Consider the following 15,115-nt stretch of genomic DNA (forward strand, 5'->3'; position numbering starts at 1 on the left):
TTTCTGTATAAAATATCATGAATTGAGTACAATTTCCTTGAAGAACAAGTAGAAGAGTATCAATAATATGAGACAACCTATGTATAAATAGAAATCTCTTGACTATTCTCCATTATTCTACAATTGCTCAATCATTAATAGGTCATTTATTTGGCTTTATCTAACATGACAATTCTAAAAGAATGTCAGATATGTTTTATTTCCTTCAGTGCTGGGAATGAATTCTTTTAATCATTTCTTAATCTATACCTTTCCTAGGCAAATGCATTAAAAAGTATGTTGCTGTTTGCTGTTAATATGTCACTATTTGATTTGAAATGCATTCTTACCTTGTAAGAAATTCCATGAACAAGCACTCAGCTTATCTGAAATATCTCTCAATTGTCTGATGTTGGAGCAGCAGATGAATCAAACAAAAAGACACTAATATATCATGATATAGAGTATTAGTTAGCTATTGCTGCATAATGAATTACCCCAAGTGTAACGGCTTAAAACAATCAGCAGTGACTATCTCACAGCTTCTGTGGGTCAGGAAATCAGAACTGGCTTACCTAGGTGGTTCTGGCTCAGATTTCAGGTCTCTTATAATGTGGCAGTCATGCTGCTGGCTGGGGCTACAGTCATCTGAAGGCATGGCAGGAGCTGAAGATCTGCTTCCGAGGTGGCTCACTCACATGCCTGGCATGTTGGCACTGATTGCTGGTGAGACGACCTGGTTTTTCTCCATGGAGATTTCACCATGGGGCTAATTGAGTGTCCTTATGACATGGCAGCTGACTTTCCCAAAACAAGTGATCCAAGACCAGAGCAAAGAGCAAGATGGAAACCACAAGGTCTTTTATGACCTAGCCTTAGAAAATTACACTGTATCATTCCACAATATCCTATTGGTTATCACATTAGCTCTATTCAATGTAGGAGGTGACTACATAAGGGTGTGGATACCAGAAGGCAAGATCGCTACAGGTTATCCTGGAGGCTGACCACCACAGCAGCTATTATTTTCTCCGTTTTACAGATGAGAAAACCGATGCTCATTGGGCTTAAGCGATCTTCCTGCCCAGTCCCCTGAGTAGCTGGGACTACAGTATATGCCACCACACCCAGCCCCTTTTTAGTTTCTTAATGGTGTCTTCTGAGGAGCAAAAATTTTGATGATGTCAAGTTGGTTAGTGCTTTCTGTGTGCTCTCTAAGAAATCATTGCCTAACCCAAAGTCATGAAGATTTTTTCCTGTGTTTTCTTCAAGAAATCTTACTGTTTATATTTAGGTTTATAATCCATTTGAATTCAATCTCCTGTATAGCTGAAATAAGGGTTGAGGTTCTTTCCTTCTATATGGATATTCAATAGTTACAGCATAATTTGTTAAAAACTATACTTTCCCATGGGACTATCTTGGCACCTTTGTCAAAAGTCAATTAACACATATATGTCTATATCTAGACTGTCTATATACTTCCACTGGACTGTATGATTATACTTTGGCCAGTTCCACAATGTATTGATTACTGTAGCTTTTTTAAAGTCTTAAAATTGGATAGCGTAAATTCTCTAACTTTGTTCCTCTCTTTCAAAATTGTTTTGGCTATCCTAGGTCTTTTGTGTTTTCACATAAATTTTAGAATCAGGTTGTCAATTTCTATAAAAGAGCTTTCTTGGATTTCAGTTGGGACTATATTGACTCTATAGATCAATTTAGGGAGAATTACATATTAACAATATTGAGTCTTCCAATCCATGATCATGGATTAATTTAGGTTTCTAAAGGTTTCTCTCAACAGAGTTTTATAGTTTTTAGAGTATAGATATTGCATATATTTTGATAAATTTACTCCTATTTTGTTTTTTATATTGCTGTACAATAATTTTTGTATGGTTATTTCATTATCATAATGACCCTTTCTGAGCTGAGTATGAGCTTCATTTCATTAGTAAAAAAAAAAAGGACTCAGAGATCAAAAGATTGGCTCAATATCATGTGATTGGCTAATCCCATTTCTAGAACTGTATCTTGCAGATAGATATACTTTCACTAGTTCAAAATGACAACCACAAAGTTATTATTGTAGCATTGTTTGTAATGGTAAAAAATTGGGAATAACTCTGAATTTATCAATAAGACTTTATCAATGATACATCCTTAGGAATACTGGGCAGCTGTATAAAAGAATGAGGATGATAACTATGTGCTGATATAAAAGGAACTGCAAAATATAAGTTAAAAAAACAAGGTACAGAATCATATACATAGTATGTTTTTCTTTTATGTAAAACATAGGGTAGGGTAGGAAATAAGAATACATATTTAAAGTTGCTTAAGAAAATTCTGGAAAGATACATGAGACACTAATAAAGTATTTACCTCTTGATGAGAGGGGTGAGGACTGAAAAGGTGAATAGGGTAAGAAACCTCATTTGATACCATTTTATATTATTATTATTTAACCATGTGAATATATTACCTGAGGCTGCTGACTCCTCCCCTCCCCACTCCTTCCTTTTATAAGTAGGACTCTTCCCCTTCCAACCCCTGACCTTTAGTAGGGCATATCTTGGCCTCCCTTGCAGCTAAGTACATTCAGGTGAGTTTTTGCTGATGGGCTGTGAGCACAGGTGACTTAGGTTATTCCCATGTCAATGCCTTAAAAGGAAATCGACATCCTTCTACCTCCTCCTCTTCACCCTTTCTCTGGGCTAGAATATGGATATGGTGCTGGTGAACCAGTCTTGATCAGAGTAGATGATGTAACAATCAGGAGTTAATGGAACAAAAAGGAACATGGATCCCTGATGACCTCAGGAAGCACAGCTGCCAGGTTTCTCTGGGCTGTTAAATAGCCAACCCTGGGCTATTTAATGAGAAAGAAACATCTTTCTTGAGCCAATGAGTTTTGGGGTATCTCTATTATAGCAACTTAGTCTATACCTAAACAAATACATCAACTTTAAAAAATGCATAGCTTATGATGTTTGGCAGTGTAGGAACACGAACCCAAGCATCCTAACTCCCAAGCCCACGTTTTCCACGGCTGATGAGTAAGGAGGTAGCTCAAAATTCATCACGCCAACCAATCAATAGCCACTTCTGCTGATCCAGGTGGGACTAAATGAAACTAACAGAAGTAACTTGAAATATAATGCTGATGACTTCCAAAATCTTAGGTTAGAAAGGGAGAACTAGGCGCAAAGCAAATTGAGCTTGGCAAAATTAACAAAATGAACATAATCCAACAGATATTGGTACTTGAGGTAGCAAGGAATTTATGACTGAAAGAAGTTAAAAAAAAAGTTTTACCTCATTCAAAAGGAACGGGTCTACAATAAGAGAGAGAAGGGTGCAGAGGAACTCCTGCATTACAGAGTTATTCAGCTGGTAGAAACTGATAAGGGTAGAACGATGGTGAACAGGATGAGAAAAAGGTGAGACGGTAGAAGGGATATCGCTGTCAGAATACACAGGTATGTATGATTGTCTTATAAGTCAGTATCTATAATTCAAAGGGACTTCAACTACATAAATTTTCTAGGCTCATGAAAAGGAATAATAACTGTCACTGCAATGAGTGACCAGAGGGAGAAAGGAATTATCTGAGAAGGGGCAGTGCCAGAGCCTGGGGGAATGACCAGCTCCAGGGCTGCCTGCCAAGGAGAGTGGCCAGCAGGCCAAGTCACCATACTCCAAGGAGCATGTCACTTCACAGAATGCTGCTTGCTGTGATCAGATTTTAAAAGAGCATGCTTTAAAGAGTTGCACAAGCCTACAAAGATGGAAATTTCCTTGCAGGCTTACATAATTTTTGCCTTTAAGGAGAATACCAGGAAAATTTTAAATTGTCTTTATTTTTCAAGTAGTACTTGCCACACCGGGTGAACAAGAAAGGATGAAAGCTACTGCTTGGTGCTGATGATATAATGCTATCGGATCACAAACAAAAGATAAAACTCAAGTTTTATTTTGTTTCCTTTAGTGGTAGGTCTACATAGACCCGCTCACCGTAGAACAGGTTATCAGAGGTCCTGGTTTTTTCTTATTGTCTTAGTGTGGTTATTAACATCACCAATCCCCTTTTTCAATCTCAGAAGTTTCAAAGTTTGGACAATAAATTATAGGTCATTCTAATAATAATATAACCAAGTGTTCTCAGTTAATTCTCAAAACAATTCTGGGAAGGACTGCTAAGGTCCCAGCAGAAATGAGACGGTGCATTCCTACTGGATAATTTGAATAGAATTTAGTGCAAAAGACTATTTATCAAGGTGTGGGCAAAATGTGGGGAAACCATAGGGGGCTTACTCCAGGTCATCCTAGGGAAGTAACTGACCTTTGGTTCAGGATGCAGCCAGCCTGCCAGGGTACCGTATGGAGGGAGCCTGGGGCATGAATACTCATACTCCTCGCTCTGTTCTGCTGTTGCTCCCCATTGCCTGAACTCAACTGGAAGCCAGACGGAAAGAAAGGCCATTGAGTTCAGGCTCCCAGGGGCAGAGAGCAGGATGGAGAGTGGATCTGGCAAACAGAATACGCCCTCCATCAAGACGGGCTGTTACAATAGGGAAAAAAAAATGGAATGAAGAAAGTCTAACTTGCTGGATGTAACAAAGCTAATAAGTGGTGATCTGTAGCGGAAGTGCCGTATTCTCCCCACTCTACCATGCTCCCTCTAAGGCTCCTACACTCAAGCAGTGCCAGACTACCCCTGTAGCATCCTCACTTCTCACATGAGATGTTGGAGTAAGTGACTTTAGAATGAACCAACATACCCACCAAGGTGGGGGATTCATATTCTTCTAATCAGCTGCGTTTACAGCATAAGCACTGACAAAATAAATTTAAAAAAATAAAAATTTGAATCAATGAACAAATAAATAAAATAAAATCAGTTCTGCAGTCTGGTCAATATAACACCGAGTGGAGAGCTCCTTTGCCGTCGCCCTTACGTCCTGTGTGCAGTGTGGAGCCGTCTTTTCTAGGCTTCCCTGAGGCCTCTCGTCCATGGGCAGTTTCGCCGGCTCCTCTTTCCTAGGGGAGAAACAACAAAATGTCCATATGCCACAGCTGCAGAAGAAAAGTATTTCTGTCTTTCCCCTCCCTTTGCACAGCACCCATTCACATGCAATCTTAATTCAGCTCTTACTGAGAGCCTACTGTATGTTTGCCATAAAATGGTGGTCCCTATTCTCAAAAGTTTTGAAGTCTAGAGGGCAGCAATTGATGAAACTGAAGAGGCTGGTGCTCTGCAGGTCGGGGTCTGCCTACAGGGTGCGCAGGCCCCACGTGAGCGCCCCTCGCCTTTCCCCTCGTCGTACTCTGTTCTCAGGCTGTCCCTCCGCTGTCCCGCCGACGGGACTCAGCCTGGGTGGCCTTGAGCCCCTCGCGGCGTCTGCTCCGCGGCCGCCAACCTGCGCCAGGAGACTATTCGCCCTTAGCCAAAGGCTGCCGGGGTTCGAATCCCGAGGCCCACCAGAGGCGGACAGCGGGAAGGGCAGATTCAAGGCCCCCCAAAACCTGGCAGTTTGAAGGCTCAGGCCAGACTCTGGGGCGCCCCAGTTTAAAGAGGTGGGTTTGTCTTGTACTTAATTCAGTAGGCTGGGTTTTCCCCGCGGGCGCAATCCCGTGAGTTGATCACCGCCCTCACCACTTTCCTTGTGCCTCCATCTTACCGGTTCCCCGCCACATCCGGTCGTTATCCCCAATCACCTTGCGGTCGTGGGTCCCCCTCTCTGGCCACGAGGAGATGCGGGAGTCTGCAGCGCATCTGACACACCACCCGGCACGCACCCGGACCCCGCCAGTCCGCTCGCCCCACAGACCCGCAGTGAACACCCCAACATCTGCTGGGAAAACGTCCTTCCTCACGACAGAGGAGTTCCCAGCTCCACGTGTCCGCGCCCCAGTCACCCGCCGGCGCCACGGCCAGGCCCCCGTCGCCGCGCCCCAGCGCTCACGCCTCGGGGCCAATGGGTCGGTCTCTAGCGACTGAATAAAATCGGCTGATCCCCCACGTGTGACCTCTGCGGTTACACCGGGGGAGGCCTCGGTTCCTCCGCGCTAGAGCCGGCAATAGCCGCTTTAATTCTTCAGCGGAGGCGTTTTGCTCTATTACCTCCGGAGCAGGCAGTGTTGGGTCGTCCGCCGCCCAAGTACTACACCCTTTTCCTCTCCAATGCGGTCCCCTGCCCGGCCGCCCGCTACAGTGACAGCTTCCAGCTGCCTGTCTTTTGGTCTCTCCCAGACTGGTGGAGGGGCCCGCCCAGCCCCACCTCGGTCGCCCCCCGCTGGCCCTGGTGGCCTGCATCCCCTTCCAAGCCCGTTCCTCCGGGCAGGGCGTGCCAGTTTGGGGCCAACTTCCTGGGAGATGCTGTCCCTGTGTCCTGTCTTCTCCCAGCCTGCCTTCAGGCCCTCTGCAGCCGCCCCAGCCACCGGCTTCGCAAAGCGCGTGGAGGGGACTCAGGGCTGGGACCTCCGCGCCCGGGCTTTTACTCGGATTCCGGCACGTGGTGGAGCGGGGGATGGCAGCCGGCGCTTAGGCTGGGGGCATCTCCGTGGCGCCGGAGAGGGTCGCCTGGAGGCGGCGGCTAAATCCCGGGAGGTCGAGCCCCGCGGCCGGGGCCGGCAGCCCCAGCTCGGAACCCGCCCACCGTGCTCCCTCCCACCGCCTGCGCCCGGGCGCGCAGCTCACCCCCCTTCCCGGGGAAGCGAATGGTCCCTTCCAGGCGGGTGGCCATGTTGCTCTGATAAAGCGGGAGGGGCGGCGGGGAGGACGCAGATGCCGCTGGCTGCGAGCGGGGCCCGGGCGCGAGCAGGGCGCAGCCGCGAGGGAGGCGCGGGGGAGGCGAGCGGAGCCTGAGCGCTGGCGGCGGCCGGAGTCGGCGGAGAGCACCGGGGCGCAGCCGGAGCGGGAGCCGCAGCCGCGATGGCCGTGGCCGTGGGGAGACCGTCCGTGAGTGCTGGGGCCTCGCCTCCCTGCCCGCGGCTCCTCCGCAGCCGGGGGGTCTCGGTTTCGGGGCGGGGGCCGGCGGGGGCTACGGGCAGCCGGGCAGGGGACCCTGGCGTCGCCGGCTGCGGGCGTGTGCGTGGATTTGGGCGCGCGTCTGGGGCTGAGGGGAGGCTGAGGACCCGGAGGCTCAGTTACTACGTGATGCAACAGTGTAGCGCCTCGTCGCGCCCCTTTTCGGGGGACGTGGAAGGAAGGACCCCTTTCCTGTGTTCCCTTTAAAAGGATTCTGTTAGCCGCGGCGTTTCCCAGCTGCCTCCCTCTGCCCGCGCACACCTTTACCCCGTGACAGTCGACAGAGGCGCGGGGTGCGGGGCTCTCCTCGGGCTCCCCCGCGCCGGGGGGCGACCGGGGCACGGGAATTGTGAGCGGGAACGCCGTGTGTCACACGGCTGTAGACGCGGGTCAAAGGGGTGGGATTTCCGTGGTGGCTTCCCCAGCGCATTGTGAGATCCCGGACACCCCCAGGCACCCACGGGGGTGACCGGGCCCTGCCCAGGATGTGGACAAAGCCCTGGATACACAAAGTTTTCAAAAGGCTCCCTTGTCGGGGTGGGTGGAAGTATGGAAATGTTCTGCGGCTGGAAGGCCGGGGGCGGCGGTCCGAGGAGGCGGGGACGCGAGGAAGAGGAAGGCAGGGAGGGAGGGGGAAGCGAGGGAGGACAGTCCCCTCGCGCGGGGTTCGGGGGCCGGGGGGGCGCCGGGCTGGGCCCGGGCCGCGCCTGCTGGAGTGCGGGGCCGGGTCCCGACTCGGGTCCCCGCGGAAGGGAGCGGGACTTCGAGGGTGCGGTTCCCTGGCTGCTCCGCATCCCTGTGTGAAGGGCAGAGGGAAGGGGCGGCGGCGGCCTTTCCTTTTTATAGAAAGGAGCCGAGCCGGGTGGGAAAGGCGGAGTCCTCTTTCTCTTTCCCCCTTTCTTTGTCGTTGTTCCGAGTCCACTTTCGCCTCGCCGGCTTTGGGGACGCCTCGGGCGAGGTCCTTCCCGGCCTACCACCTCCTCTTGTTCCTTTTCTCTTCTTCCCCTCCCCGCAGCTGTACAGCTGCAGGTGGTGGCTTGGGAGAGTTTGTGGTGATAGACAAAAGTCGCACGGGGATGCTGGAAGCTCTAAACCCCCAGAAATGCAAAGCTCTTCCGTCTCTCGCCGCCTAACTCCTCCCCAGATACGCGCGCCTTCTGCACCCCACGCCCCCGCGGGAAGTTCGCGGGGTCCCTCTGCGTTTTCTAATTCGGTTTCGAGGTTTGGTTGCCGCGGTGTTTTCAAATATCTTTTTTCCACGATGGTCAGAAAATGTGCAGCGGTCATATCGAAGTGTAACTGTGTCTTTAGGCCTTTTAAACTCTACTATTTAATGACATAGTCTTAAGAATTCTGGTCTCCTCTTGCACACAAATTGCGCTCTTGATAATTAGTGGTCATAGATTTTTGTTACTGAGGGAATTCTTATAGTTCTGGGCTAATCCTCTTATCTTTCTGGTAAGGAAGTGGAAGTCTATTGAGGTCCAGTTTTATCTGGTTAAATTACTCTCCCCAACCCTCTCCTCTCCCTGTACTTATTAGCAGGGCACAGATTCAGAGAACTGAAATAACAATATCTGCTTTAGATAAATTGGCAAGCGTCTAGGAATGCAAATATTTTGTGGAGTATGTGTCTTTTTCAGAAACATCTATTACTGGTGCATTCTTGAGGGATGGGAGAGATGGAAGAAATAATTTGCTGCACATTTTCTATAAATTAGTTCATCTGTATCAGCTAATTAGGAACAGCATGTGGATTTAAGATTTAGTTGTGTGGCCATAATCACATCCAACACCAGGTCTGCCAACCATATGTGAGCTTAATCCCACAGAATTCTTGTGTAAAACCTCCCTCTTCAGATAATAGAGATTTTTTTTTTAAATATATGTGTACAGAGGAGGTAACTTCTTTCCGCACATTCCCTGTTGTCATTAGAATTATGATTTAAAAACAGAAGACTTTTTTTTTTCTGAGTTGTATGGGTGATCAGGAATTGACTACAAAGTTGAAAAGTCTTTTAATATACTATAGAAAATGTGTAATCACATTTCTAGGGAATTGTTGAACTGTTTCACTTTGTTCATTGAGTTATTGTCTTAAGGGTGGTCTCTGCAGTTATGTCTTCAAAACAAAGCCAATGAATGGGAAAGATTGTCCAAACCCACTCCGAAGTTGATTTATGTGTGTGAATGGAGTTTCCCTGGTTACTCCCTTAGAGTTAGATTTTTTTAGAAGTTGTTTAGGAAAACAGGAGCATGTCTTCTTTCCCTACAAATAGCTTCTCCCATCCAACTTGAAGAAGAATTTAATCTGAATAACTTGCCCTCAATTTTAGACCTTCTTGAATTGGAACATCTTAGTGTTATATCCCGGGTAAATATGACATTTTAATGGGCAAAAATGCTCACATGTCAATTGCAGCATTTTTTTGTGTCTTATGAAGTGGTTATATTCAGTGATGATTGAAACCCAAGGCTAAATTCAGATATGTTTCTTAAGTGGATTTGTTGTTGACTGAAAACAAAAGCTTCAGTTTAGCGTGATACTGTTTATTTCCGTTTTAATCTCTGTGCCTAGCCTTCCATTTCCCCATTGATGATTTTACGGCTTGGCCTTGAGAAGACCCTGAAGCATGTCTGTCTGCTGTTCCAAGAGAGTAACTGATGATTAGCAAGAGCACCCCCGATGTGTCTACATTTTGGATGAATTACTATTTTTGCATCCAAGTCCCAGGGCAGCTATTACTTTTATTTTAAACAGAACGTTGTAATTTACTCTACCTGGGAATCAGGCTTTATGTAGCTGATTCATTCTCTCTTAAGGTATGGTGTTCATTAAGTTATAGATTCTAAAGAGTTGAGAAGAACTTTAGGGGTCATTTGGTTTAGCCTTCTCCTCAGTGCAGAAATATTTCTTACTTTATCCCTAACAAAAGGTTTGTGTTTAAACTTTTCCAGTGGTGACTTCTCTATGATATCCTTCAAGAAATGCACTTAATGCTCTTTTATCTGTTGAGCCAAAAGAAATGGAAAGCCAAGTTCACCATTTGCTCATTTAACACTATTTATTGAGCACCTAACTGTGTGCGCGGTACTGCTCTAAGTGTTGGGGATACAGCAGTGGACAAGAGAGAAATTGCCTTCTTACCTGGAGCTTTTATTTTCTGAGAGATTTAGTGTCCGTGTGTATTAAAGTGACAAATCTCTGTGGACTCTGTAAACCACTGAGGGAGAAGGGGAGTTATGTGCCTATTAATGAGTCGACAATTATGATTCAAGGATCTCATCTGTCTGGAGATAATTACAGACAATTATTAAAGATAAGGTCTGTTTTAGGGTGGGGGCACAGTGGTGGGGGTGGTGAGTACTGCCAATCAAATGATATTTTCCCTTGTTATAAAATTGCCATGTCTGTGACTTGAGGATGTAGCCCCAGATGGAAGGTTCTGGCTGGTGTCCCTGGAGAAAGATTAGTGGCACTGAAAAAGGTCCAGGGGAGGGCCATCTAGATGATAAAGGGGGCTGTCATCTATGGGTGGTTTTTAAAAATTAGAACTCTTTAGTCAGTGATTTAAATTATACACATTGAGGCTCTACAAGCAATTACTAAGGAATGCAAGAAGTGTTTAAGATATAGTAGTCCTGCTTTTTTAAATCTTTTGAAAGCTGTAGATTAATTTTTTTAATCTTTTAAAATGATCTTCTTTAAAAATGATGTATCTTGGTCGGGCGTGGTGGCTCACGCCTGTAATCCTAGCACTCTGGGAGGCCGAGGTGGGCGGATCGTTTGAGCTCAGGAGTTCGAGACCAGCCTGAGCAAGAGCAAGACCCCATCTCTACTAAAAATAGAAAGAAATTAGCCAAACAACTAAAATATATACAAAAAAATTAGCCGGCCATGGTGGTGCATGCCTGTAGTCCCAGCTACTCGGGAGGCTGAGGCAGAAGGCTCACCTGAGCCCAGGAGTTTGAGGTTGCTGTGAGCTAGGCTGACGCCATGGCACTCTAGGCCGGGGAACAGAGTGAGACTCTCTCTCTCAAAAAAAAAAAAAAAATGATGTGTCTTCATTACAATGAAAAATAGACTCAGGAATTGATTAAAAGAACGAAACTACCCATATTCTACCATACTGATAAAATAGTTCTTAGGTTGTTAGTGTATTTTCATCAACTTTTTGAGGTTTACATCCACAAATACAATCTACCTTCTACAAACTGCTACTTAGAAATCAAACTGTGTGCCTGGATTGGCCCAGTCTGACCATTTGAACACTCTGATAGTGGAGGAAATGGTTACTTAGTATTTGGGCATGGGCCACTCTATGTCTGTGTCCAGACAAAGGAACGAATGATTTTGGGACTCTGCTATTTCCATAATTTGGATGGCCTACTTGGATTGATTGCCAAAAGACCAAATGTTTATACTGTATCCACTGATGATGCCATGCTGATACTGATCATTGGGTTTAGACTCTGGAGCAGGATACAGAGTTTTCTGTGCCTGTACTTTTCTTTATAGGGCCTTAGACTTGGTTGGGGACAGAGGCTGCTTTCGAATTTTATCATTTTGTTGGGATCTGTCTTTCATAGTCTTAGCTAGAGTTATCTCAACTGGGATCAGCAAAGCTGAACCATTTATTTAAACAAAACCCAGCAGACCTGAAACTTCTGTTCTTTTTTCCAAGGAGATCTACTTTACAGTATAATCGATACCCGCTTTGTTTTGTTTTGTTTTGTTTTAAATCTAGATTGACAGAAAACTCTCTTCCAGCTAAACAATAACTCCCCTGACCCACTCAGACCCTGCTGGCAGCCCATGAATGCAGCTGCTGTCGAACATAAAAACAATAATTGGCTAAGGTGATACAGGCAGACTTCTAAAAAGAATTTTCTGGGTGATCTAAAATAAAATTTGTGTCATCTCAGGCCTGGTCTGAGATAGAAATCAGGAGTCTGTTCCCTGGTATGACTAAAGCCAGGGGACTAGAGCCACCTTCTTTTAAGACTGGTGCCAGTGAGTGCGAAGTACAGTGCTCAAGCCAAATGATGCAGGCAGTCCAGTTGTGTGGACACATCTGTCCACCTGCTGAATGGTGACAGCGTGGGACGGAGTGTGATATGTTGAGAGAGGGAACAGACTCAGGTAGCGAGGTAGGAAAGATGACATATTCCCAAAGGAACACCTTTGGTATCTGACGAGTAGGAGTTTTGTTTTTGCCACCTTTCTTTTTCTTTTTTTTTTTTGCATTGTTTTAATTGTGCAAAAAGGAAATTAAAAAAATATATATACATATAAAATATAGCATAAAATTTACCTCCTTTTTTTTTGAGACAAAGTCTGGCTCTGTTGCCCAGGCTAGAGTGCCTTGGTGTCAGCCTAGCTCACAGCAACCTCAAACTCCTGGGCTTAAGCAATTCTCCTGCCTCAGCCTCCTGAGTAGCTGGGACTACAGGTGTGTGCCACCATGCCCGGCTAATTTTTCTATTTTTAGTAGAGATGGGGTCTCACTCTTGCTCAGGCTGGTCTTGAACTCCTGACCTCAAGTGATCCTCCTGCCTCGGTCTCCCAGAGTGCTAGGATTACAGTCGTGAGCCACCGCTCCCAGCCTCAGTGCATTCTTTATAGACCTGTATTTACCATATAGCTCTTTAAATGCTTTATATTCTGTCCACTCTTTGCCCCTAACTTAAGCTATCTCAGATCCTTAAATTCAGTTGCTGGAAGACACTGAAAATCTGCAGAGTACTACTAATTCTTAAGGATTCAGTAGAGGAAAGATAGAAAGGATGGGGGAGTTGATTCCTTCCATGCCCAAATTGAGCCTTTAAAGAATGGAGGAAATGAAGACTGAGGAAGGACACAGAGAAGGAGGGATCCAGTGACGACATATGACAACAATAGGTCTTCCTCTGTCCAGTCTTATGCACTGAGCCCTTCCTCGGGTACAGAACTAGAAGTTCTTATTTTCTTAGACCTGAAGCAACTGAGTCCTGACAGGAGGGGCCGGGGGAACAGGGGAGGGTGGACTCCTCCCACCTTGGACTTCACGTGGCCCTCAGTGTTGTCCAAAAAGGAAATTAAAAACTCATTGGATCCTATGAGAATAGGAGAAAAGTCCGTTATTAATAAAAGCCAGGGTTTCTGTAAGACTCAATGCCTTTTTCATTCATCTCATCTCTGTGAGTACTGTTTTCATACAAGTATAGATTTTGTGAATCTCACAGAGTACCCGCCAGGTTTAGTCGGACTCACTGTTTAAGGGGAAAAAAAAAAAGGCTTGACCAAAAGCCTCCGTGCACAGGAAGCCTGTTCAGCCTCTTGATTTTTAAATTTATTCAAATTACTGTTAAGACAATCATCTCATTTTATCCTCACAAAATGCCTGAGAAGTAATATAGACAAGGAAACTGAGGCATGAAGAAGTTGTCACTTACCTAATCTGGCACAGCCGGTTAGTGGGAGAAAGCCAGGCTTTGGAATCAAAGGCTCCTTGACCAACACACACACAGACCTACCATCTGATTGAGTCAGTTATGCTCAGGAAGGTTGAGGTGACAAATTGGCCCCATGTTTTGGTGGCTTACACAGCAAAGGTTTATTTCTCGCTCTGGGTTCCTGTCTGTTGCATCCTCTGAGGTCTGCTCCGTGCTGCATGTCTCTAAGGAGCCAGGATGAGGGAGAATTTCAAGCACTTCTATGGGTTGCTTGCACACAAGTTTTATTGGTCAAATTAAATGGCCACTCCTAAATTCAATGGGATGGGGATAGATAATCCTCCTGCAAAAAGTGGCAGGTGAAGGTGAAGGCTTGGTAAAGCCATGGGATGAGGAAGTGAATGTTTTGAATAATAACAATTGACCACTGCATCCTAGTCCGGGAATTTACTGTGAAGCCGAGGGTCTTTATTTTTTAAATTGTCTCCCTGTCTGCAATGATTTTTCTTACTCTGTTTGGCCTACTCTGATTCCGGCTGGACATGGTAGAATGGGGTGTATGTGTGTGCGTGTGTGTGTGTGTATGTGTGTGTGTGTGTGTGTGTGTTTGCATGTGCAAGTGAGTTAAGCAGTCAGAATGAACAGAAAGCAGTGTGATTGCTCCTACTCACTCATGATGAGCTTCCAGTGGCATCACCACCAAGCAAGTGATGGCTGGTGACCTTCTGAAAGACCCCTCAGCTGTGGGACTGTACTCTCTGGGAAATGGTTTTGAGACCGTTAGGACTTCCAGCTGCTTGACAGAATTATGTCCCTTGGGGCCTTGGCCCTTCAGACCTTTCCCAGCCATCTGTTCCTAAATGCAGATGGATCAGATGACACCCTCTTTCCCTTGCTGCTTTCTCTCTACTGAAAGGCAGTAGTGTATAGCATTTTGGTCAAAAACGTGGGCCCCAGAGCCAGGCTGCTCGGGTGCTAAGCTTTGTGTCTTTAGGCAAGTAGCTTACCTCTGTGGTCCTCAACCCCTGGGCCACAGAGCAGCACCAGTCCTCCGTGGCCTGTTAGGAACTGGGCTGCCTGAGCTTGGGCCCCCAACACCCCATGGAAAAATTGTCTTCCATGAAACTTAGGAACCCGGGCTACACAGCAGGAAGTGAGCAGCCGGTGAAGCTTCATCTATATTTACAGCCGCTCCCCGTGGCTGGCATCACCGCCTGAGCTCCACCCACCTGCCGTCCTCCTCACCCCACCCAGCCCATGGAAAAATTGTCTTCCCTGAACTCCCTGGTGCCAAAAAGCTTGGGGACCGCTGACTTACCTCATCTGTAAAATGGTAACAATCCCTCACTCAAAGAGTTACAGATTAAATGAGTTAGTACACACAAAGTGCCTGCACTGATGCCTGGGTAAAAGTTACTTATGGGGGAAATGGATGCTGAAATAATAAGGCTTTGTACTGAAGACTGGGCTCAAATCAGAACTGCCACGCCACCTCACCCCAGTAGGAAGTGAGCATTTGCCCCTTCTCTTGCGCACCTGAAACAAGCAGGCTTCCCATTGCCCAACCAGAACACACCTGGGAGGCACCGAGCAAACTTAACCTGTCTGAAGCCTCCACCCACCAATCCAAGTTTTGGTGATTTTTCTTTCTTTGAATTCCTACAG

The 15,115-nt window shown here is 46.3% G+C and overlaps 1 protein-coding gene across 5 annotated transcripts in view; it reads left to right on the forward strand.

Moving 5' to 3' along the window:
* The window catches only part of SEPTIN11 (septin 11), a 105,126-nt gene that overhangs the window by 12,112 nt on the left and 77,899 nt on the right, over positions 1 to 15,115 (forward strand). The window contains exon 1 of one of the 5 annotated variants that reach the window (XM_045532870.1): positions 6,722 to 6,946. The exons of the other annotated variants lie outside the window; for them this stretch is intronic. Within the exon in view, the coding sequence (XP_045388826.1) occupies positions 6,920 to 6,946 (27 nt within the window). The 5' untranslated portion in view covers positions 6,722 to 6,919. Of the gene's footprint in view, positions 1 to 6,721; positions 6,947 to 15,115 lie in introns of those variants that run through there. 5 annotated transcript variants of the gene reach the window in all.

Source organism: Lemur catta, chromosome 19, assembly GCF_020740605.2.
Source record: "Lemur catta isolate mLemCat1 chromosome 19, mLemCat1.pri, whole genome shotgun sequence".
Taxonomy (NCBI): domain Eukaryota; kingdom Metazoa; phylum Chordata; class Mammalia; order Primates; family Lemuridae; genus Lemur; species Lemur catta.